The sequence below is a fragment of the Eptesicus fuscus genome, chromosome 18 (assembly GCF_027574615.1).
Source record: "Eptesicus fuscus isolate TK198812 chromosome 18, DD_ASM_mEF_20220401, whole genome shotgun sequence".
Lineage (NCBI taxonomy): Eukaryota > Metazoa > Chordata > Mammalia > Chiroptera > Vespertilionidae > Eptesicus > Eptesicus fuscus.
The window spans coordinates 12,366,345-12,391,387 of record NC_072490.1 but is presented as its reverse complement, the minus strand read 5'-3'; the positions used below and the strand labels follow the sequence as shown (position 1 = coordinate 12,391,387).

The window sequence follows — 25,043 nt, the reverse complement described above, 5'->3', positions numbered from 1 at the left end:
AGTTATAAAGAGAGAGAGGGCAACATTCAACTATTTGAAAGTCATGTTAACAAATAATTCATCTTCCCTCCCAAGTTACAAGGAGGCAGATTTTAATGTAACATAAAAAAAGAATTTATCAAGAATGGAAATGGGCGTATAACCTTTCTGGAGGACATTATGACAGGCTGAAATGAGAAATCCCTGCACCTTTTAACTCAGTAAACTTTAGAAATTTATTCCAAGGAAATGATTGGAGATATGTGAAAAATAAACATAAAAGAATGATAGTAGTTTATAATAGCAGAAAATATTGAAAGCAACCTAGATACTATTTAGCCATGAACAGTGTTCAATTAATAGTTTAAGATAATGAGAAAATGCTCAAGATAAAATAGAAGAAAAAAAGTATACAAAACATTATAGATAATAAGTAATGTCAATTCTGTCCTCCTAAGAAAACATTTGCATATATAAAAATAATTTAAAAAGTAATTATAAAAGTAATTGGAAGAAAGTACATCATAATTTATCAGTTGATTATTTCTACATGTAGTGGTCTTACAGGTACTTTTTGTTCCAAATTTTAATTCATGAGCACATTATTACTTTAATCAGATGCTGAATAATCATCCATGAGGAATATTTTGAAAGGAATTGCTATTCTTGAATAGTAAAATGAGCTATGTGACTCCCAATGTCCCTTATAACTCAAAGGTTCTAAACTCTAAGAAAACTTTCTACAACTAATTTAAAAATCAATGAGCCTCTGCCAAGAACAGAAAATCTAAAGTTAAGTTTTCAAAGAAGGATGGACAGCCAAGAGTGATATTAATTTCTGAAGGAACATCAATGTCCTTTGGCTAATAGCTCTTTTCTTAGATAGAAAATGGGCAGTGAACCTAAATGAGCTGGACAAACAAAACAAACATACAAAACAAATACAGTATAGAATGAATCTACTATTGCCCAAAGCAGCAGCAGGTGGATGAAAAAGGAATGAAGGTTTCTCCCTTATTTTTACCAAAAGGGCCACTGCCTAGATGATGATATAATCTGTGATTAATGTAGTATGGTGACTGACTGATGGCTACAGTCATGGAAATTAGCTAATATTTTCATCTGGTAGGACTATAAACCAAACAAGGGTGGAGTGGGGGTGGGGTTGGTCTAGCATTAAGAAAGTCTCTTGTTTCTCTAAAAAGAATATCTGATTTTATCAATTTGAGTAATATCAGAATTAAGTGACCTTTGGTAGTTAAATCACAATCTCAATTTTCATCTAAGAAAAGAAAGTAAAACATTAAAAACAGAGCTAATTATAAACCAATGGCTCAGAATCACAACAAAATAAAATATTATCACCATGCATTTCAAATATTATCCATTCTAAGTCAAATAAGACAGATTCATGAAATAACTATGATAATATTATAGATTAGAAATCTAAAACTCAAATCAAGGGAAAATAATCCCCTTGTGATAACTAAAGATAGCCTTGTTACCAAGAACAAACCATAGAATATCATACACTTTTTATCAGAGATAAGAATGTGTAATAAACAATATATAATAGAATATTAACTAACATTTGGATGAAAATGCACTCCTATAATTGCAAAGAGAAAATAAAACACTGAAGTGTAAATTACTCAAAATATTCAGAGAAATCAGTAAGACATTTCTATTTCACATATTTATTCATATGCATATAAATATATAAGTAGATATAAGTATATATTTATTCCTACATATGTAAGTATATGTATACATATACCATACCATCTTTCTTGCTGGTTATATGATACATTAGTTAAAGATAGTTAAAATGAAATATTTATGATAGTTTTCCTATATTTAGAATATAATGAGACTTGGAAAATAATATGTGGTTATATACAAAGATCAAGAGAACACAACTTACAGAATCGGTCAAAATACACAGTTTTCCTTTTTGTTTTTAATGAATGATAGACAAAAAGAGGGGGGGAAATCCTAAACACTATGATTTCCTCACCAGTTATCATTAATTTAAAAAAAATCTCTTTCTAAAATTTAAACACAAATTTATTAACAAAAAAAGGAGAGAAAAAGAAACTGTTGGTATTAAACATTTACCCTTATTTGTATAGGATTCATTCCATCAGAAAAACATGGCAGAAATTAGCACCTGAAAAGTACTCAGAGCTTTCTAATAAGTATATGAAAAATCTACACATTTTAAAAAATTAAAATAAAAAATATGCTAGAAACAGTTCTAATATAATCTAAGAATGTACTATGTGCAACACAACTGCATAAAATCTGTTTTTTTTTTTACTATTTATTATTATCTAAATCAGAAACAATTTTTGAGGCAATTTTACTTGACCACCACCCATTTCCTTTTGTGACAAATGATTCCATATCCAGCATTTTTAACCATTTTTCCAATGTTGGAGAATTTAAAATTCACTACCTTGATGAAAGCATAAAAACATCAAATAAATCGGTATTTCTCTATCAACTATAGCACCTGAAAATTAATAGTCAAATTCTGAAAAACATGCTTCCTCCTTAAAACAAATAAAAAAGAAAAAACTCCCTTAAATATCTCCCTTTAAAAATGGCATCTGAAAAATAAATATGTTCAAGAAAATACTAATTCACATACAATATACAACATTTTAAACATTTTGAAAAGGCAGCACATTCTTCTGTGTGTTGCAAAAGACTCCATATCTGCAATCGTGCTGCAGTCATGAATAAACATATTCCTCTGAAGTTCTAAGTATGTGTGGCCATATCAAGGGCACATCAGATTTGAAATGGATTTACATTACCTCCAACTTTAGGGCCACCTGCTGAACCAGGCTTCCTTGCACTGTTGACAGGATTTCCGGATGTTTTAGGTGCAGGAACCTTGAAGGCTGAAGCAGCTGATGATGGCCTATTTCCATCCACTGATTCTTCATCATCAAAGCTTTTATCTGTACAAAGCATTAGCAAAATGTATCTTAAGAGATCTAAGCTTTGCTCCATTTTCCATAAGGCTTAAAAAACAAATAAAGCTATATATAAAATCATAACTTTGTGAGATATATAATACAAAATAAAGCTCCTTTGAATAAGCATTTATATAATGGCTAACACTATATAAAATAACCAAGTGTAATTTAAAATCAGGTTGCAGTACTACCGTATTTACTACCTATATCTATAAAGTCAAAACATAAAACCAAATATATTAACTCTAAAGATAGGAAAGGCAGTTTTCCTTTTTTTGCTACTAATAAGCATTTTCTGCCAGCTCCTCCCATAGTGTATCTTCAAGCACACCCTGCCTTAATCCTTACACCCAGATTCTGCAACTTACAATCACAGATCCGTTTGCAAATCAGTCGCCTCATTCCTCTGAAAGCTCTTAATTTTCCTCACCCTAGGATGCTCCTAATGGTTCACATGGCCAAATGCAGTAGATTTGAGACTAATCAAAGATTCTATCAAAAATAGATAGAAACAACCACAGAACCACCACTGAGGTTTGTGCCGGCATTTTTCTTTCTCTTCCCTGCACTAGGTACTGTAACAGCCAATCAGCTATAAGGTGACATCATCTTATGGCAGCTACTGCCAGATGAAAGGTAAAAATTCTCCATGTATTTTAAAAATCTCTTTGCAGCTGCAATCCTTATTCTTTATCAAAATTTCAAAGGCATTCAATACTACAGGTTTATAAACCTAAATTTGTATTCTCTTATTTAGCTTACTTGAATATTTATACAAATAGAAAAAAGATTTTATGCAATATTCATTCTGTTGATGTGCTTATTACTGCATCATTAAACCATAGAATATCACAGTGCTCATTAGTGTACCTAATTAACTCTGTAATCTAACAATTTGCTGTTTATTTAGGTCACAGAAACCAAACTGTACAATTTGTTCTCATAAATGATTCAAAAATATTCCATAAAGCTCCTTTTATAATCTTCATGAATGACCACACTAGTATCATCTCCGTGTATAAAATGAAACACCCCCACTTCCACCCCACCCCCACAAGATATATGCATTTTATTCGTCGGAGAAGTTGGTTTTCTCTAGGACCCTGCACAATCCAACCAGGACAAACAAGATGGGCGAGGCAAAGAGGCAGCTTTACCACAGGCTTCAGATCAATATACCAGAATCTTTCCCTTTCAATCTGCTTCCCTTACCTATGCAAATACCCAAATCAAGGAGAAATAATCATCCCTACAATCTTAAATATATATTTAAAGGAAATACACCAAACACATGTTAAAAAATTGTTTAATTAAAAACAAGAGAGTCAAATAGACACCCTAATATAAAGCCACATTCCATTTCAGCAAGTGTTTTCCTTAAATAGCACAACTTGTAGGAAAAAAGTACCTTCTAGTTCAGGTAGGGAAGGTCTGGCCCGCAGGCCATATAAGGCCTGCAATCATTTGATCTGGCCCTGACAAGGCAACTGCAAGTGGGACTCAAAATTCAATAAATCTAGGAGCTTTTTTCATAAACATAAATTTATATTAAGTGAATTATATTAAGCGAATGATGTTATAAATATCCTAATGACTCTTGGCAGAAAAAAGATTCCCCACCCCTGTTCTAGTTAAACAATGTATTTTTCTTTCTTAGCATAATACTATAAGGTAGTCAGTGTGGATCACTTAAAACCTGTGCTCTATGTAGACTGCTGTGTTAAAAACACTAATACAATTCCAAATACACTTTATTTTTTGCCCATGTAAAAAAATGTAACCAAGAGAGACGGTAGACACACAAATCTAAGGAAAGATGAGTATTGAAACAAAGTAGCCAGAGGTTCCCATGGAAACAGTGCTCTGTGCCTACAAACACACAAGAATTTAAAAGAGTAAATGTCTCTATTTAAAAAAATTAACTCTTAACATTCTCAAACTACTGAGAAATTAGTTTTTAACTTATCAAAATAAGGCCGAGAAAAGTATACAAATCATAACTATGCAGCTCAATGAATTTTCACAAAATGAACATTCCAATGTAACCAGTCTCCAGAATAGATCATTATCAGCATCCTGTGAGCACCCTCACTGAACCTCCTAAATTCACCAGTTCCTACCGAAGTAAACTGGTCTTGACTTTTAACACCATAGTTTGTTTTACCCATCTGTGAACTTGATATAAAAGGAATCACACAACAGGTACTCTGGCTTCTTTTCACTTAATATAATGTTTGGAAGATTCATTTCATTACTTATAGTTTTCTAGTATATGAATGTACCGCAATTGATTAATATCCATTCTACTATTGATGGACATTTGAGTTGTTGCCAGTTTGAGATGAATTCAAATATGTATACTGTAACCTCTAGAGTAGTGGTACTCAAAGTGGGGTCCAGGACCAGTAGCTGAGCATTACCTGGCAATCTATTAGAAATAAAATTCTTGGACCCTAACCCAAATCTTCTGAATCAGAAACTCTGGAAATAGGGGCCCAGCAATATTAACAAGACCTCCTAGTGATATTGATGTAAGCATGAGCAAATTTAAGGATCACTGCCCTACAGAAGGAGTTGGCAAACTTAGTCTATAAAAGGCCAGATAATAAATGTTTTAGGCTTTACAAACCAAATATATATATACATATACATATATAATACATATATATATATATACAAATATATATATACATATATATATGTGTATATATATGTATATATATATGGTGATGTAGTGTCTCTGTGCAACTACTCAATTACACCACTGTAGTACAAAAGTAGTGATACACGATATGTAAGCAAATAGGTGTGGCAGTGTTTCAATAAAATTGTATGTATAAAACAGGAGGGCAACTGGATTTAGCTTGCAAGAAATAGTTTGCCAATCCCTACTCTAAAGCAACCACTAAAATAAGAGTAAATAAACTAATAAAAAACTAAAATAATTTTTAAAAATTAAATAGTTAAGAAGCAGGAAAGGAGACAAAAAAAAAGCTAAAATAAGTAGATAAAATAAAAGATAGAGTGGCAAAAATAAAACCAGGTATGCAATAACTACTTAAATGTAAATTAACTAAATATTCCCAGTAAAAGACCAAGACATAATTTTTAAAACAGGTTGCTTAAATAAAATATATTTTACATATAAAGTCACATTAAAATAAAAGTAAAATGGTAGAGACAGACCATGGCAAACACCAACCAAAAAAAAGCTGGTATAGCTATACTAACTTCAAACAAGCAGCTTGAAGAAGCATTACTAGAGATAAAGAGAGACTTTTAATAATGATAAAGGAGTAAATCCAGAACTCTAAATTTTTATGAACCAGTACACAGCTTCAAATACATAAAGAAAAAAATGAAGAACTAAAAATAAATAAATAGGCAAATCTATAACTATAGAGGGCAATAAAGTTTTACCCACTTCCAATAAAGTTCTATCTTTTTAGTCTATAAGCTAAGAAAATTTATATAGCTATATCATCACAAGCCCCCAATTAAAAAGTTTGCAAATTATTTAGAGGTTATAAATATTCTAGGCTTAAAAATATTTTTATGTCATTATCTTTTAATGTATTAAAAGAAATACCAAGTCTATATTAAATCTCAGGAACTTATTTAAATTATTTTTATAATCTATATACTAAAATAAATCTGTTATTTTTGAGGTAGGGTTCAGGCATACAAGAATATATACCTTTTATTAAAAACTAGAGGCCTGGTGCACAAAATTCACGTGGGGGTGGTGGTGGTGGTGGTGGTGTCCCTCAGCCCAGCCTGCACCATCTCCAATCTGGGACCCCTTGGGAGATGTCCGACTGCCGGTTTAGTCAGACATCCCTCTCACAATCCAAGACTGCTGGCTCCTAACCACTCGCCTGCCTGCCTGCCTGACTGCCCCTAACCACTCTGCCTGCCAGCCTGATAGCCCCCTAACCGCTCCCCTGCCAGCCTGATTGACGTCTAACTGCTCCCCTGCCAGCATGATCATCCCCAACTGCCTTCCCCTGCAAGGCTGAGGGGACTGGGGGACTGAGGCTGGATGAGGTGGGGCTGAGGGGACTGGATGAGGCAGGGCTGAGGGGACTGGGGGACTCTGGCTGGATGAAGCGGGGCTGAGGGGACTGGGTGCCGCCATCTTGTGAGGGTGAGGCAGTCAATTAGCACATTCCCTCTTTATTGGCTGTGGGTGCTGCCATCTTGTGAGGGCATGATGGGCAATTAGCATATTCCCACTTTATTAGATAGGATATTTTCTTAATAACTATAAACTATCAGAACAAATCAGTTATATTTTTTCCTAGCACTTCTCACTTCCTGAAATACTTGTATGAGTGAACTAGAAGTTGCACTGAAAGTGGACAGAACTCTTTCTTGTTTATGCTATAACCTCATTACCTACAACAATCCTGGGATAACTGTCATAGCTAACTCTTGTTCCTGCTTCCCACCATTGTCCCCCAGGATTTACTCTCAGCATAATGTGCTGTGAGTTGAACAAAGTCATGTCACATTGCTTCTCAAAATCCTCCTATGACTCTATAAAAGGCCTACCAGGACTCCAAGATATACAAGATCTCAGGTCTCTCTAACCTCATCATCTACTCAATATCCAGCTTTCTCTCCAATCCAGCTTCACCAATGTCCTTGCTGTGACTCATATCAGGGTCTCTATACATGTTCCCTTTGCCTAGAATACCCTTCTGCCTCTTAGCCACACTGTTTACTCCTTCAAACTCACTTCCTTCAAATCTTTACTAATCAATTACTTTCTCAAAGAGGTTTCTCCAGATGATAAAATTGTAAACCTCCCAAAATTCTGACACTAATGTTCTACCCCTACACTTCCATCCTTTATTTCTCTCCCTAGTACTTACCATTTATATATTTTACTTACTTTGGTTATTGTTTCCCTCCTCTCACTGAAATGTATTGTCTATTAGGGTGAGAACTTCTATTTTGCCAACTGCCATGTCTCCAGCATGTGGAACAATGCTCAGAAGAACACATTTCACAGTAGGGAGACTTTCAATCTCCAGTAAAAGCTTTACTAGGTTATTTGAAACAAAACTCCAAAGACAAACAAACTATAAACATTTTAAAAATATCTCCTGATAAACAATAAAAATACCTGACAAAATACTAAGAAATATAAGAATAAAACCACTATATTTGAACTTCTATTCCAAAGGCCTGTGGGGCAAAGGGAACAAAATTCAAAACTCACATAAAGATGCAAACTTGAACAGAAGAGTCTTCCCACCAAAAGCTGATATACCAAATGAGTATATAGTTGCCCTTGAACTCAGGTTTGAACTGTGTACTGATATGCGGATTTTAAAAATAAATACCTGTACTGTTTAGACCTCCAGTTGGGAATCCACAGATGTGTAGGGCTACTGTATGCACTGACTATACCATTTTATATAGGGGAATTCAGCATCTGATTTTGGTACCCACAGGGGTAATTACTGAGAGTAGTTAAATTTTGGGGGATTCAGACAGAGGTTATATGCACAATTTCAACTGTATTTGGTAGGGCTGTACAGTTGTTCAAGGATTAACTGTATCCTCAAGGTTAAAGTGAACCACAGGTAAGACTTAAACTTTTAAAAAATATATATTTTTATTGATTTCAGAGATGAAGGGAGAGGGAGAGATAGAAACATCAATGATGAGAGAGAATCATTAATTGGCTGCCTCCTGCACCGCCCCCCCAACTGGGATTGAGCCGGCAACCTGGGCATGTGCCCTTGACGGGAATCAAACCCTGGACCCTTCAGTCCACAGGCCGAAGCTCTAAACACTGAGCCAAACCACTTAGGGCAAGACCTTAACTTCTTCTAGTCTTTTAATCTTTTCAAACTTTTCTCAAGAGGCCATAGAGAAGTAAATCAAATGGAGTACTTCATTTAGGTCAAATGCTTAGGCAGTCGAGACACTAAAGCCTTTAAACTCGGTAGGCTCACACTTGTAGTACTCCCAAGCAACAGCCAAAGCAAATGCAAAATTTTCCTAGAAGAAAGTCTATGGCCTCATGTTATTTTCAAAGTAATTTTCCAAAGGTCACTTAGCATGAGATGAAACAAGACACCAGGAGCAAGAATAAATAGAAAGAAATAGACAATAGGAACAGATCCACTTTAAATCCTAGAATTATCAAGCACAGACTCTAAAATATCTATACTTGGAACCTTTTACCATGCAGGCTTGAAAATAACTTCAGAGATGAGGAAATTATTTTAAAAAGTGACATTGATTTTTAAAAACAACCAAGATTTTTAAAAACTTCTAGAAATAAAAATAACTGAAATTTAAACTCAGTGGGGAGACATAACAGATTAGACACAGCTCAAGGGCTCATTAATGAACTTCAAGATAAATCACACAAAAAAATCATCTAGGATTCATATAGTAGGAGCTTTAATATTTACTGAATAAACAAATAAAAAGGGTCAAATATAGAAAGCAACCTATAAATTACAATTATGTTGATACCTCTGTTCTTAGTCCAATGTTTTAAAAAGACAATACTGTGGTTCGGTGCAGAAACAGAACAAGACGAACATATACAAACTAATAATGTGAGCAGGCTCTAGTGGTTATGTGTATGATGGAGATGAAAAAGGAGAGAAGAAGGAGCAGAGGTCCTGATAAGAGGAAAAAGAGATGGAAATGGTGGCAGAGAAACAAATATAGGAGGAGATGATGGAGGAGGAGGGAGAGAGGATGGGGAGGAAAAATAAATGGTGATAGAAGGGAGAGGGAGATGGAAATAAAGGAGATGATGGAGGAATAAGTGGGCAAGAGGAAAAGGAGGAGAAGGCAAGGAAGAGAAGGAAGAAGAAATAGAAAGAGAGGAGGGGGAAATGGAGGAGGAAAAAGAGGGATAGAGGGAGTAAGAGAAGGGAGAGGAGGACAAGCAAAGAGAGGGAGGGGAAAAACAAGCCCAAATAGGCTAAGGCTTTATCTTATGCTGCCTTCATATTACACAGGAAAACTGCCCTCAGTAAGCACTAAGCTCCTATAGGCCCATGATTCCCTATCAGCATGCCTAAAAGCCAAAAAAGCTCTAAAAGTCTTTTGTCTTTTAAATTTATCTGGCAGCAAAATCTGAACTGATTTGAACTCAGTGTATGGCAAAACATAATATGAACTGACATTAGCCCATTTATTGTCTTTATTTCCCCTACTGTGAAAAAATATTAATGTGCTTGATTATAATGTCAGCCCCAAACCCAGCTCGTGTTGTTATAAAATATATGGTGTATAACTGTATTATTTTTCTAATATCTAACATATTCTGAATTCCAAAATATAAGTTGTCTTCAAGATTTCAGATAAGAAAGTATGAATTGCCCTGGCCAGGTGGCTCAGTTGTTTGGAGTGCCATCCCACATATCAAAAGGTTGCCTGTTCCATCCCCGGTCTGGGCTGTATGGGAGGCAACCAATCAATGAATCTCTCTCTCTCTCTCTCTCTCTCTCTCTCTCTCTCTCTCTCTCTTCTTCTTCTCCTCCTTCTCCTTCTCCTTCTCCTTCTCCTTCTCTTTCTTCTTCTCCTTCTCCTTCTCCTTCTTCTTCTTTCTCTCTCTCTCCCTCCTTCCCTCCCTCTCCCCCTTTCTCTTTCTCTAAAATCAATAAAAACCTATTCTTGGGTGAGGATTTTTAAAAAAAGTAAAGATTATAAATGCATATTACCATAATCAAGTCCCTTCCTTTTTTCCTTTTTCCCTTTTTCCCTTCAAAGAAAAGCCATATACGTATTTAAATGGCTATTCAAACTTCCCACTTCACTTTTATAGGTACATGTATCCCAAAACATAACATTTTTGGTTCTGAATTCATATAAAATATGAAAAGCTGCTCCATCTTAAATGGAAAACAAAGAGCAAGCCAAAAACTTTATACCATGTCTCTTTAAAAAAATTCATTTTGTGTGATTATCCTCAGTGAACCAACCAGCCATTTCAGTAAGAAGAACCCACAACATGACTGACTTTCATGCACAAAATAGACTGTTTCATAGTAAGTAGTTTCTTATACCAAAGTTCCTCTTTTCAATTGAAACTATATCCTTCCTTATTCTAATTAAAACACCAAGCAATAGGACTTTGGATTTCTGAACTCTTTCACACTCTTGCATATCCAACAATGATCATGGTAATATCTAACAGCTAAATTAGCAACTGATACTAGGAAACAATCCTATATAATAAAACCCTAATGTGCAAATTGACCGAACAGTGGAACAACCGGTTACTATGACATGCACTGACCACCAGGAGGCAGACGCTCAACACAGGAGCTAAGGACCCTTTGAGGGATGTCCGACTACCGGCAGGTGGACATCCCCCAAGGGGTCCCAGACTGCGAGAGGGCGCAGGCCAGGCTGAGGGACTCCCCCTCCCCCACCTCCCCAGTGTACAAATGTCATGCACTGGGCCTCTAATAATCTCTATAAGCTATTAAATAGCATGTATTTCAGAAAACTTAAACAAATTTTAGTTGTTTGCACTCCCCACTATGTTTTTACGTTAGGATATTCTCCTTGGCTTTCTTCTGAACTCACAAGTCCTTCTTGCTCAGTCTCTTCCTCTTTTACCCAACCATTAAATGTTGAATATCCTCCTTTTCTCCTGGCTGCACACTTTCTAAATGGCTTCATCAATTCTCAACAGTTTAAAATATCTCTACATGCTGACAATTTTAAAATGTCTCTAGCCTAAACCATCTCTCATTTTCAGGTCTATATATTCAACTGCCCAGTAGAAGTCTCCCCTAAGAATATCTCAAATTAGAGAATGTGACATAGGTAACCTAACACCAACACATCTCCAAACCCATTCTTCCTGTCTTCCCCTATGCCAGTAAATGATATCATCATGTAGTCAACTCAAGCTTACAACCTGAAAGCCTCATTCCAAGTTCTCTCCTCTGCCCTACATGGATCGTCTATCAGCAGCTCTTATTGTATATAACTCCAAGTTATATACAGCTATTTTTCTTTACTTCCTCTCTCACTCGTAGTCTAAAGCCAGACCAATATTATCTCTGCCTATATTGCTACAACTTCTTAACTGGCCTCCTTGGTTCTATTCTTGACCTTCCGAAACCACAACACAGATAATGCAATCTTCCAAAAAAAATAATTTGGACCAATGGCTGCTGAAACCATTCAGTGAAAGACTGATAGGAAACTTTATATGAGGCTGGTAACACCTATTCAATATTAATACAACAAAAAAAAGACAATCAGACAGTGTATGCCTTCTGACAAAGAATATATTTTACCAAATACAAAAATCTATATCAAAAGGAAAAAAAGAAAAACCACCCTGGCTGATGTACTCAGTTATTAGAGAGTTGGGCCAAGGACCGAAGGGTGATGGGTTTGATTCCCAGTCAAGGGCCTGTACCTGGGTTTCAGGTTCCAAACCTGACACCGGTTGGGGCACATTCAGGAGGCAAGCATCTCTCTCTCTCTCCCTCCCTTCCACTCTCTCTAAAAACTAATGGAGCCTGGTTGGCCTGGCTCAGTGTTTGAGCATTGACCTATGAACCAGGAGGTCACACAGTTCGATTCCCAGGTTGTGGGCTCGATCTTCAATAGGGAGCATGCGCCGAAACCGGTTTGGCTCAGTGGATAGAGCGTCGGCCTGCGGACTCAGGGGTTCCGGGTTCGATTCCGGTCAAGGGCATGTACCTTGGTTGCGGGCACATCCCTAGTAGGGGGTGTGCAGGAGGCGGCTGATCGATGTTTCTAACTCTTTGTCCCTCTCTCTTCCTCTCTGTAAAAAATCAATAAAATATATTTAAAAAAAAAAATAGGGAGCATGCAAGAGGCAGCCAATCAATGATTATCTCTCATCATTGATGTTACTTCTCTCTCTCTCTCTGAAATCAAAAGTATTTAAAAAAATAAAAATCAATGGGAAAAATATCCTCGGGTGAGGATTAACAACAACAACAAACAAAAGGAAAAACAAGACCTCCCCCTGCAAAAAAAATCAGACCTGATTCTGATCAAGACATTATCAGAATTTTCAATTTTCAGAAAATACAAGGGATATAAAAACATTTTAAAAAACAAGCAACATAAAACCACATGGCAATGTAATGAACAAAATCTAATATATCCATACTAGATTTTATCAGACAGGTGTTTTTTTCTTTAATAAATGGCGAAAGGAGAAAAAGACAGACAAATGCTTTAAATAGAGCCCTAAGAGGTATATCAAGCCCTAGCTGGTTTGGCTCAGTAGACAGAGCGCCGACATGCGGACTGAAGGGTTCCAGGTTCGATTGGGATCAAGGGCACATGCCCGACTTGTGGGCTCGATCCCCAGTAGGGGGCGTGCAAGAAGAAGCCAATCAATGATTTTCTCTCATCATTGACGTTTTTCTCTCTCCCTCTCCCTTCCTCCCTGAAATAAAAAAAAAAAAGAAAAAGAAAAAAAAAGATATATCAACCAGCTGCAATGGTAAACCTTGTCTGAATGCAAATTTAAAATGTAAAAAGATATTTATGAAACAATTAAGGAAATATGCACGTGCACACACATCCCAGTCCAGCAAGATAGTAGGGCTGGGGAAGATAGGTAGGAATACTGATGAATAAAAATTGTCTATGTATTGATAATTTGTTGAAGCTGGATAATAGCTGGTAATGCAGATTTATCACAATATTTTCTATTTCTGGTTATGTTTGAAAATTCTCCTAAAAATATAACTTTAATAACTTTACTCTCTTCCTTAAAATCCTGCAATGGAACTCCAATAAAACGATAAGTAAAAGCATAAGAGCAAAGAAAATGAGGTGAGGCAGAGAGTATGTGAAATCAGCACCTAAAAGATAGCAACAATTCTTATAAAACACAAATAAAAAGGATAAAAGTCTTTTGAAGAATAACACCACAGCAAAACTGCAACTTAGAATTCTCAGAAGCCCACTCAAACAGCAGAGAGACTGATCTACCTTGGAGAATGACAGAAGTAATAATTTCTAAGCCAGAAAGTACAGGAATGACTAGCAAGGAACAAATGAAAAATCTATAGAATGATTTCATCATTAAGCTCTTCCCACTCCCAATTCAGTGAGCTCAGTATTTTACATACACGTACACACAATTCTGTAAAAATGGAGCCATCAGGAAAGGAAAAACAAAGTTCTTGGAACTATTTGAACTTTTTTTTGGCAAAATTAAAATTTAATAGGAGGGCTGGATGAGAGTCAAGGAAATCTCCCAGAATACAGAGTAAAAGAGAAAGATGTAAAATGTTAGAAGACAAACAAAAAGGACGCAGTGAATCAACCCAGGAGCTTCAACAGCAATAACAATTCCCTAAGGAGAGACTAAAGCTAATGAAGGGGAGAAACTTATATTAAAAAAAAACAACAACAGATTTCCCAAAGCTAAAGAAAATTACAAACCCTCAAAAGTAAAATAATCAAACAGTAAAAATGTAAAATGTCTTCATTAAAACTAAAATGAAAAATTTTAGTAAAACAATTAGAAATTGAAAATCCAAATGCTTCAAAATAAAACAATGGCCAAATTTTTATATCCACTTGAAGATGCTGTGTTCTCAGCAGAAAGTTAGACTTAAATAAGCTATCCTACCTAATAACAGACAAATATGCAAATTGACCGTACCTTCGCTATGCCCACGATTGGCCAGGAGGCGCGGGGGGGGGGGGCGAGACTCGGGGTGGCCCAGGTGGCCGATTGGGCCAGCGGGACGCTGAGCTCGCGTCGCCAGCGGCAGCTCGAGCTCAGCGTCTGCGCCATGGCTGTGCTGCGGCACAGAAGAGGCCTCTGGGGCAGCGAGCTCACGTCCCACCGCGGACCATCAAAAGCGGGGGAGCTGGGTGCCTGTCCGCTCAGGCACCAGGCCTTTCAGAAGCCTCCGCCGCGCCGGAGGCTTCTGAAAGGCCTGGTGCACCAGCGGACAGGCACCCAGCTCCCCCGTGATCGAAAGCGAAAGCGTGTAGGAGACCCTACACGTGCATGATTCAATCATGCACTGGGCCTCTAGTTTTATTTATAAAAAAGTAAGTTTATATTATACAAAGTTTAAAAGAGGTGAAGAAATTGATAACATCTCTTAAAATTTCAGGATAGGTATCAACTATTTGAAGACATTTACCCTTTTCTTTATGGGGGCCCTTTAAAATTTCAAGATCTTCAATAGTTCAGTGAAGGAGCAAACACAATTTAAACCATTTGGTATTAACAAAATTAATATACTTCATGAAAACATAATATTAAACTAAATAATAAATGCAGCTCATAAAATGGTTTATTTAGAACCTTTACACAATCTAGTCATTTCAGGTAAATTTTTTCTTTTTTTTTTTAATAGATGAGAAAGAATCACTGATCTGCTGCCTCCAGCACGCCCCCCACTGGGGATCAAGCCTGCAACCCAAGCATGTGCCCCAACCAGGAATCAAACCATGACCTCCTGGTTCATAAGTTGATGTTCAACCACTGAGCCACATCAGCCAGGCAGGCTCAGGTAAATTTTCATGACAGCTACAGGTTGGTCATAACAGCTGTCAAGAACATCAACTATACATTCTACAACGCTGTAAACCTTTTCTTGAAGATTCAGGTTCATTAGCAACGTCATGTTTGAGGCTAGATTGCAAATGGGCCCAAGGTCTTGCACCCAAATGGGTAAATGAGCCCTCTTCAAGAAGGCTAAGATTTTCAATCTTAGTGTCCGCTAATTACTGCCTATATTGTTGCTAAATGCTCAATCTTTTGTCCCTTGTAATTGACTTTTTCTCCTTATAGACTTTCCCCCCCTTATCATTGCTCCCAGAAGAAAATTTTGGCCTTTTTGCCAATAAGTTAGAGTTGTTTTCTTTCAGTGATTTATATTACCCAATCACAGAATATTCCAGGATATGGAAATGATCATCCATTCAGTATTCAGCATAATTTCTTACTGTTGTGCCCTAGCTCCCCAAACCAGTAGTTACATGTCTATTTGGAGTGGTCCCAGAAGGCTTACCTCTAGAAGGCCAAAGTTATATCATCAATTATATACATTTTTTAAAATATTCATTCATGTTTGAAATAATAAACTGTGTTGAAATATTAAAAGTTTACAAAGAGTCTATTTGCAACAAAATCTTATTTCTTTCCAGCCACTCTCTGGCATAACAACAAAAGGCCAAATTCCTCTTATGAGCTTTTGAGGCAGACTGCAGGGCTCAGCGCCACATAATAATCCTACAGGTTTTTAACTCTATCAGGTTTGACTGCCCAGAGTTACTTCACAGTCATTTGACTGCTTAGTTTTATACTCTTGGGTAAGGATAAATCAACTAAACAGAAAGATACCTGAAACTCTTCAATTGATAGTCTTTATAGTGCTTCACAAATCCAAGTTTGCTGAAGTTAAGCTTATGTAACATTTAATAGATAATAGATTAATAACCAGAATATATAAAGAACAATTTTAAATAAGCAACAAAAAAGTCAAACAACCAAAAAGTTGCCTAAGGATGCCAGAAGGTAATCCACAGAAAAGGAAATACAAATAAACAAACCTATGAAGATGATCAACCTTATTAGAAAGCAAAGATGTTTTTAAAGGGTGAGGTATTTCTCACTCATCTGATAGGCCAAAAAACAAAAAAGAATGCAAGATTATAGGCACTGTTGGTGGTAAGTGGTAAAGCCTCTTTTGGCATAAATTAGAGCTAATGCAATTTGAAATAAAAAACTTGGATCCAGAAATTCTAGACTACTTTAAGAAATATATATGTGTAGGTGTATGTGTATATATATACACATACGTTTTGTACAAAGGTGTTTTTTCATAATCATTTAGAAAAATAATGTGATTAAACAATCTAAAATTCCATAACAGAAGAAATGGTTATAATGCATCCATACTATGAAATTCTATGCAACAGTTCAAACAAATAAGGCAGTTACACATGACTGCATTAAAAAATCTCTATGCCATATTGAGCACACAGCAAATGGAAAAATATATGTTCAGAATGATACATATTTTAATACTTAATATGCATGTAAGGTATGAAAAGACAAACTCCATACTAATAAAAGTATTCATCTCAGCTTATACCTATGATTGAGGCTTACAGGTAGTTCGAAGGGGACTTTTGCTCTATCTTCATTGTTTGAATTTTGAAAATAAGATTGCATTTGTCTTAAGTTCATAATTCAAAATGAAGGAATAAAAAACAACATAGGAATAGTGCAATCCAATTGTTATATATGTGCTCACATGATAACAGTATGGTGTATGTACATTACACGTGAGAGATTAAATATGCAGAGTATATGAAAATGTTATAGCTATAAATCTCTCTCTATATATATGTATTTCTATCTTTATTGTTTACTATGCAGATTTTTAAATTTTTAATAAAGGTGTATTACTTTAATTATCAATAAAATACAATAAAGGTATTTCCATTTTGAAGAAAAGAATGAACAGAAGGTTAACCTCTGAGTTTTATAAGAGATTACTTTGATTTTTTAAAAATCAAGACATTCCTAAACAGTCTGAATGCATTTATATACCATGTGAAAATAGAAAAACTAAGTATAACTATAACTTGATAGCCATCGAACCTTTATGTTTAAGAAATAAAATCTGAATATGGCCCAAACCAAATGAAATATTTAAAGTTGCCTGTAAATTAGGATTTACACAAACAACTTGGCAATGTCCTAAGTATATGAAAACTTGATGGCTTTTACCTTAAAAATTAGTAGTTAAAATTATTGTTACTTATTTATATAAGGTCATATAAAACAGTTACATAAATTCTTTTTTTACACAAATTCTTGGAATAAACTATAACAATATGCAAAACAAAACTTACTATCATATTTCTATTAACACATACATAATAATTTAAATGACCATTACTAATATCATCATTTTGGTAAGTTTGCATCCTATTCCTCATAGTTCCAAGGGGACAAACTCCTTAGAGGGTAATCATTGCATAGTCATAAGGAAGGCTGAAGCTATTAGAGTTAAAACTCCCAAATACAGTCAGTCTTCCTTAACTTAATGAAAAAATACACAAAACATTTTTGAGTAACCTCAAATTCCCCTTCTGGTACTGATGCAATTAGAAAGTATACCTCTAAGTATCTTAACAAAAGATTTAATAATGAAAAAAGGAAAAAACACCTCAATTATTATGTGCTATGAAGGACAATACAAATGCACTAGATTTGGTTCTAGTTTGTTCTGTGCCTGGGACTTACAATCTCAGCAAGCCTCAGTTTTCTAATCTGTGAAATCAAAATACCAAAATACTCTGTATACTTCACAGAGTTATCTGTACCTGATGAGTTAATGTATACTAAGTATACAAAAGTGCTTTGGGAACTAAAATGCATTATAGAAATATTTTTTAGATGATTTGACTGCTTAGTTTTATACTCTTGGGTAAGGATAAATACAACTAAATCACAATAAAGCACTGGCAAAAATCAATTTATAATCTAATTAATATCCTATATAGATACAGTAAAAGAGTAAATATTTTCTAGAGAATTGTTTACTAGGGACAATGACAAATCACAAGCATATTAATTAAAATAGTGTCTATGGCAAGCCATTTTGCTTCTTTTACTACTTTATACCACAGAATTCTACTTGTTGTCAAACACCACAGGAAAGATGTCAAGCTAGTTAACCAAACCTTCCTGCCAAAATCTGTCATTCTTCCAAAGGCCATGTTCTGTCTTTAAAGCTTTTGCATATATTCCATGTTCCTTCCAATATCGCTTCTTCATATCCACCACCAAAGACTGAGGGCTTGCTTGGGTTACTTGCTTGCTTAGGTTACAAGGTAAATTGTCACCTTATATTTGCCAAATCTCATACAGACATATCAAGTAGAAAAAGATACCAAATGACAAGTAAGCACACACGTGTATACATCATACATGAGTGTATATACACACACACACACCTTCTTCATTCTTTAGGGAGAAATATATTCCTTACATAGCAAATGATTGTCACTTTAAAAGGAAGTATATAACACAAGCAAAAGAAGAAAAATAAATCTTACTCACCATCTCCCATAGCCATTCAGATGGTCCAGGGAGCTCTTTCTCAAACCAAGAGGTCAAACAGCACAGCAAATAAATGCAGCTCAGTGCCTGCGCCACTGGGCTCGGCCTGCAGCCTGCAGACACCGGGAGCACTGTGTGACCCAGGCTGCGCTGCAGCTCTGCACCGCAATAGCCAACAGCTGCTACTCCATTTCAAAATAAAAGTCTGGGGTCTTGTTGAAAACCCTCGTCTAATTTAGCTGAGCCTAGCAGTGCTTGATCAAGATTATTCTTTAACTGCATACAAGCAGTTAGATACAGGTTATGATGTTTCTCCTTGTGCTGGCCGACTGAAATGTAATATAAGAAAAGCTCTGAGAATCAATAAATGCCATTCCACGGGGGAGGAGGAGGGACTTTTAATGCAATCATCAAAACACAAGGCATGTGTTCAGCAATCATTTTCTGCTTCCCTAAAGATATGCATGTAATCAGTGGCAATCACATGATCTGATGGATTAACTGATTTGCGCCTTTTTAAAAGGTTTTCATCCTTTTAATATTTACAAAAGGAGATTGCTAGAAGTGCACCAACAGGAATAGCCCAGTTTCCATGATTAACTGCTCTCATTATGCAGGAAGCATTTCTGGCTGCCGTAAACAAATCACGTCAAAGGCAGCCCATCAAAGGCTGTTCTGTGTGTGGACAGCAGGGCCACGCAGAACAAAGCTTGCTTCTGGTGGAGACAGAAGCTCGCCAGTGCGCAGCTGCAGGGACACGGAGCACCCTCCATCCAAACTGCACAACCATCAGCACACTGTCAAGCTCAGAGAAAGCCCTAGGGCTCATGATCACAAATAGATACAGTACCTTTAAAAACCAACCTAAGAAGAGGTGCTTTGCTTTTCACCAAAGGGTATGTTATAAACATATATTAAAAAAAAAAAGCTAAACCGTGGGTTACCTTATTGCCTCTAATAAGCCAAATATCAAGGTAATTTGATATCCTAGTTTCTATGCATTATTTTATAGCCAGCCTCCAGCAATTCTTTTCCTAGCAATTGTTTCAAACAGAGAAGCTGGGAAATATTTTACAATGATTACATGCTTAGACTGCATTAGGTCCTACACACACACTAGACTAAATCAGAATTATTCAGTTTTTTCACAGTGAAAGAGAAAAAAAACTTGCAGTCAGAACCACCAACACTGTTGGTGTTTACATCTTGATTAGCGTAGGAGACTGTCTGGAAAGCTCCATGAGGACACCAGGCCCTGTTATAATCATAGTGGCCTGCAACTTTCAGTCTTTTCTTTCCAGCAGGGCTGGTGTCCCCTCCTTCAGCCACAATCTGATTAATTTCAAATCCAGTTTCCTTCTACTAGCAGAGCTAATTCCACTGCACTTAGGGATTCTGCCTAACTCACACTCTGTAATACAAGAATTAAACTCAGGCTTGAAACACACTCAAGACAAAAAGCGCTGTGCATTTCTCACTATTTCTAAACTAAATGAAATACTCAAATCTTAGATGATACAATTTACTTTATGTTCTTCCAACTCATCCCTAGCCTCACTGGACTCTAGCCAACCCTGACCTCCCTTCGGTCTTTTTCTACCTCTGGGTCTTTATGGTCACATTTTCTCTGCCCAAAACACTTTTCCTATCATTCATTCCACAATTAGCTTGTTCTCCTTTATCAGGTCTCAATTCAAATGTCTCAACTCTCAGAGAAATCTGCCCCATTATTCTAAAGTGGCATCACTGAGTTAATTACCAACTCCATATCCTATTCACTGTACTTAATGACTTAAGATGACAGCTTTTAGCTATAATGACTCTTAAAAAGTCATTCCACCTTTACAACAAATCCTGTTTTTTGTTTTTGTCTGTATTTAGCAAAATGACTTTTCATTCCTAAACACTCTAAGTCAATATAAGAAGTGTGACGTTTCATTATTATGGTTTCAGGCAAAGGCACACTAAAAAATTTTACTTACCATGGTAAGTTTCTAGTCACAGAATATCATATGGAACAAATGTGAATTAAATGCCATGTTTGGGTAAACTCCCAACAATTTGATTTGCATATGTACACAAAGTGAGAGAAAGAAAAGGTGGTATCTTTAATGGCTCTTTAGTCCATTATGTGCATTAACCTAAATATAAAAACCTTATATGCAAATTGCCCCCATGGAAGTTCGACCAGGAGACAGACCAGGAGACAGATCGCTCACTATGATGTGCACTGACCACGGGGGTGGGGGTGGGGCAGAACAAAGGAAGGCCCCGCCCGCAGCCAGAAGGCCCCAATAGGCCCTGATCACCTGCCAGGCCTATGGACCCTACCCGTGCCAGAGTCTCGTGCACCAGGCCTCTAGTTATTTTCACTAGGTTTATTTTGACCTAAAATGAGCCTTTATTTTTACCTAAAATGGTCCCTTGTTCTATTACTTTTTTGTTTAAGACTTTTTAATTGGTGGTGTTTTTTTAAGAGAGAGAGAGAAAGGGAGAGGGAGAGCAAGAAACATCAATGTGAAATATTGATTGGCTGCCTCCTGCATGCTCCCTACTGGGGATGGAGCCAACAACCTGAGTATGTGCCCTGACCAGGAATCAAACCAGCAACCTTTCAGTGCATAAGATGACACCCAATCAACTGAGCCACATGGGTCAGGGCCTCTTCTATTACTTTTAGTTTACAGTTTTAGTTTGAGTGCACAATAACAATGAGCCAATAAAGGGCTGAAAATGTTGTGGGAGAAAATTGTGCAGAAATAAAAAGGGAGTTGAATAAACCTTCATTACATTCTTTGGGTAAAAACTATTCTTTGCATTTAATATGTTACTTATAAAAATTTGTTTTCAGTGTTTGATACATTTGTCTACCTGTGACGATTATTCAAGTATCCTGTGCTGAGATGAAACATACTATTAGTAGAAATAATTTTCTCATTTAATGGCTTTTGATTTGGCAAAAAGGATTTTAGGAATAATTTAAATTAATTTCATTAAACAAAGGGTAGTTGTATTTCGTCCATCACCAACTGTATTCACTCTGGATTCCCATGTGTTCACTTGATTATGATCTCTTCTCCCTTACTAGAATGTAGGCGTACTGAGGCAGAATCTTTAACTGTCTTCTTCACTGCTGTGACATGATCTAATTTTAAGATCATTCTCACTTCTGGATAAAAAAAGATTCCAGAGGTCAAACATGGAATTGTAACATGTAGTAATCTAGGTAAAAACTATCTACTGTAACATGTAATAATCTAGGTAAAAACTAAAGGAGATTTAGAGTGGGGTTTTAGCAGTGGAGATGGAAAAAAAATGTTTGAGATATATCAATATTTCAGAGGAAGAAATGACCAATGAAACTAGACTAATCAGTAAATGACTAATTAATAAATGACTAATTAGTAAAGGACTAATTAGGAGTCAATTCAGATTTCTAGCCTGAGCTGACAGTGGTACCACTGACTGAAATGGGTAAAGCAGGGAAGAACAGATTTGAAGGAAAGGCAGAGAAAACAGGGTTTCAATTTTGGACATGCTAAGCCTGGGATGCTCATTAGGCATCCAAATGGAAATGTCATAGAGGCCACAGGCTACCAAATCTAGAGCATAAGAGATACAATGAATGAGGGCTAGAACTACACATATAAGAATCATCAGCAAATAGTTACCATTTAAAGCCTTTGGGCTGAATTAGGCCACTGAGAGAAAATAAAGACAAGGGAGAGAAGGGGGTTGGGGGCAGTCAACAAGATAAACAGGCTTCCCTCTACTAGTCTCCACCCTTATTAACAAATCCATTAAAGTATTTTTCTTTTAAAAAAAAATATATTTTATTGATTTTTTACAGAGAGGAAGGGAGAGGGATAGAGAGTTAGAAACATCGATGAGAGAGAAACATCGATCAGCTGCCTTCTGCACACCCCCTACTGGGATATGCCTGTAACCAAGGTACATGCCCTTGACCAGAATCGAACCTGGGACCCCTCAGTCTGAAGGCCGACGCTCTATCCACTGAGCCAAACTGGTCAGGGCCATTAAAGTATTTTTCAATGACAGCATAATATTTTCATCAAAAACATCTGGCTGCTTGGCTGGTGTGGCTCAGGGATTGAGCAATGACCTATGAACCAGGAAGTCACAGTTCAATTTCCAGTTGGGGCACATGCCCAGGTTGCAGGCATGGTCCCCAGTGGGGAATGAGCAAGAGGCAGCCCATCAATAGTTTTCTCTCATCACTGATGTTTCTATATCTCTCTCCCTCTCCCTCCTCTCTGAAATCAATAAAAATATTTTTTTTTAAACAAAACATCATGACCCCAATATATATGTATTACAGATTTTAACATTCACATTTGACCATATTTATAATATTCAGAGCATAATCTCTAATACAAAAATATCTCTGAAGACTCCCCTAAGAGAAATAAGTGGTAGATACTAACCACAAACCTCCTTGTTTATGGAGAGGTAAACAAGAGAAAAAGAAATGAGACCTTAAATAATAGGGGATAAAATAATCTTCTATTTTGAAGGTAACAGAAATAACCTCACAAAATAAAATGACAGTACTTTCAAAACAAACCATACCAAATAATAAATATTTTAAGTTTATAATATCCATTACACTCTTTTTCTTAGAGTTGTAACTCGAAGTTTGGAATACACAAGTGAAAATGCTCTGTAAATGGTATGAAAACACAAGTCTTAATTTAAGGAATTTTTACAACTCTTCATCTTCCTGCTGTTTCTGGTTTCTATGGAAATGGACAGAGGTAACTGCTGAGAAAATAAGGACAAGGCACTTAAAACACTTCTATTCAGAGGAGTGATAAACAGCTGGCAGTCAGGGTAAGGACCAGTAATGCTAAAGTCAATTTATGCTTCTGGAACTAAGTTTAGATTAGAGTAGACACAATCTTTTTAACACCAATTTCTCACTCCATCTGCCTTCCTGCAACAAAACAAGGTTCAATCTTGGTTTAATCCAGAGGGGGAAAACAACCCCCATTAAATTATATTTATTAGAAACTAGTTATCCTATTATTTAACAACTTATATACCAAATTATTTCTCCAGCATCATTTACATAGTATTAAATTAATCACTCTCTTTAATATGAACTTAATTATGTAGGTGAAAAACCATCTATACTATCCTTTGAAATAGAATATATTCTTTACATATAGGCTAATTAATAATTAAAGACTGAAGTTTAGGTAAATGGTAGCAAATAAAACCAAATACAATTTAGTATCCTTACAAAAAATAGAGTAACTACAAAATCAAATAAATGCCACATATTAACTTCAACTTCTAATTCAGAAGCCAAAGATAATTATGTTGGTAAAGTTCCTAAGTCTGTGTTTCTTCACCAGTGTCATCACTGGTAGTTTACACATAGGTGTAATAGAGCCCATCAACTCCACAATTTCTACTAAAAACAACAAAGTAAAACAGTTACTATGGGAATAAAAAACACATTCCATGCATGAAACGTGGAGGACAAGAAGGTCACCATATCATCAACCCAGAAGATACAAAACATAGGCAAAAGAACAGGATCATTTTGCACGAATGAGTACACCCATTATTAAACTTTCATATTCCAAGTAAGTGCAAATGGCCAGCAGGATATAAAGACTTTGTTATTATATCTTAACTAAGTTTTAAGCCACAAAATCAAATCTGATGTAACAGTTGACTTGAAAACATATTTTAGTGTCTAAAAGTTTGTTAATAATCTTAGAAATGTTTAAGAACTAGAATAATTTAATTATTCTTACCTTTGCAGACACTCAAAATCATACCGCCTGAATTTTGCACTTCATCAAATTTGGCAAATATCATTTCTAATCTGGGAATAAAGAATAAATTTTGTTTTACATACACTTTAATGAGGAACAATTCCTTTCACCATCTCCCTGAGAAAAAAGACAATTCCAGGGATTTAGTTAGTTCTATACAACTCTCTTTTACAATGAACTCAC

General features: G+C 36.0%; 1 protein-coding gene across 6 annotated transcripts in view; it reads right to left on the bottom strand.

Annotated features, from left to right (window-relative positions):
- Positions 1-25,043, bottom strand: part of CLASP2 (cytoplasmic linker associated protein 2) — a 142,569-nt gene that overhangs the window by 97,599 nt on the left and 19,927 nt on the right. For all 6 annotated transcript variants that reach the window (XM_054708094.1, XM_054708091.1, XM_054708090.1 and 3 more), the window contains exons 7-8: positions 24,840-24,910; positions 2,802-2,948 (exon numbers count right to left, since the gene is read on the bottom strand). In XM_054708094.1, coding sequence (XP_054564069.1) covers positions 2,802-2,948; positions 24,840-24,910 — 218 coding nt within the window. The remainder of the gene's footprint in view (positions 1-2,801; positions 2,949-24,839; positions 24,911-25,043) is intronic.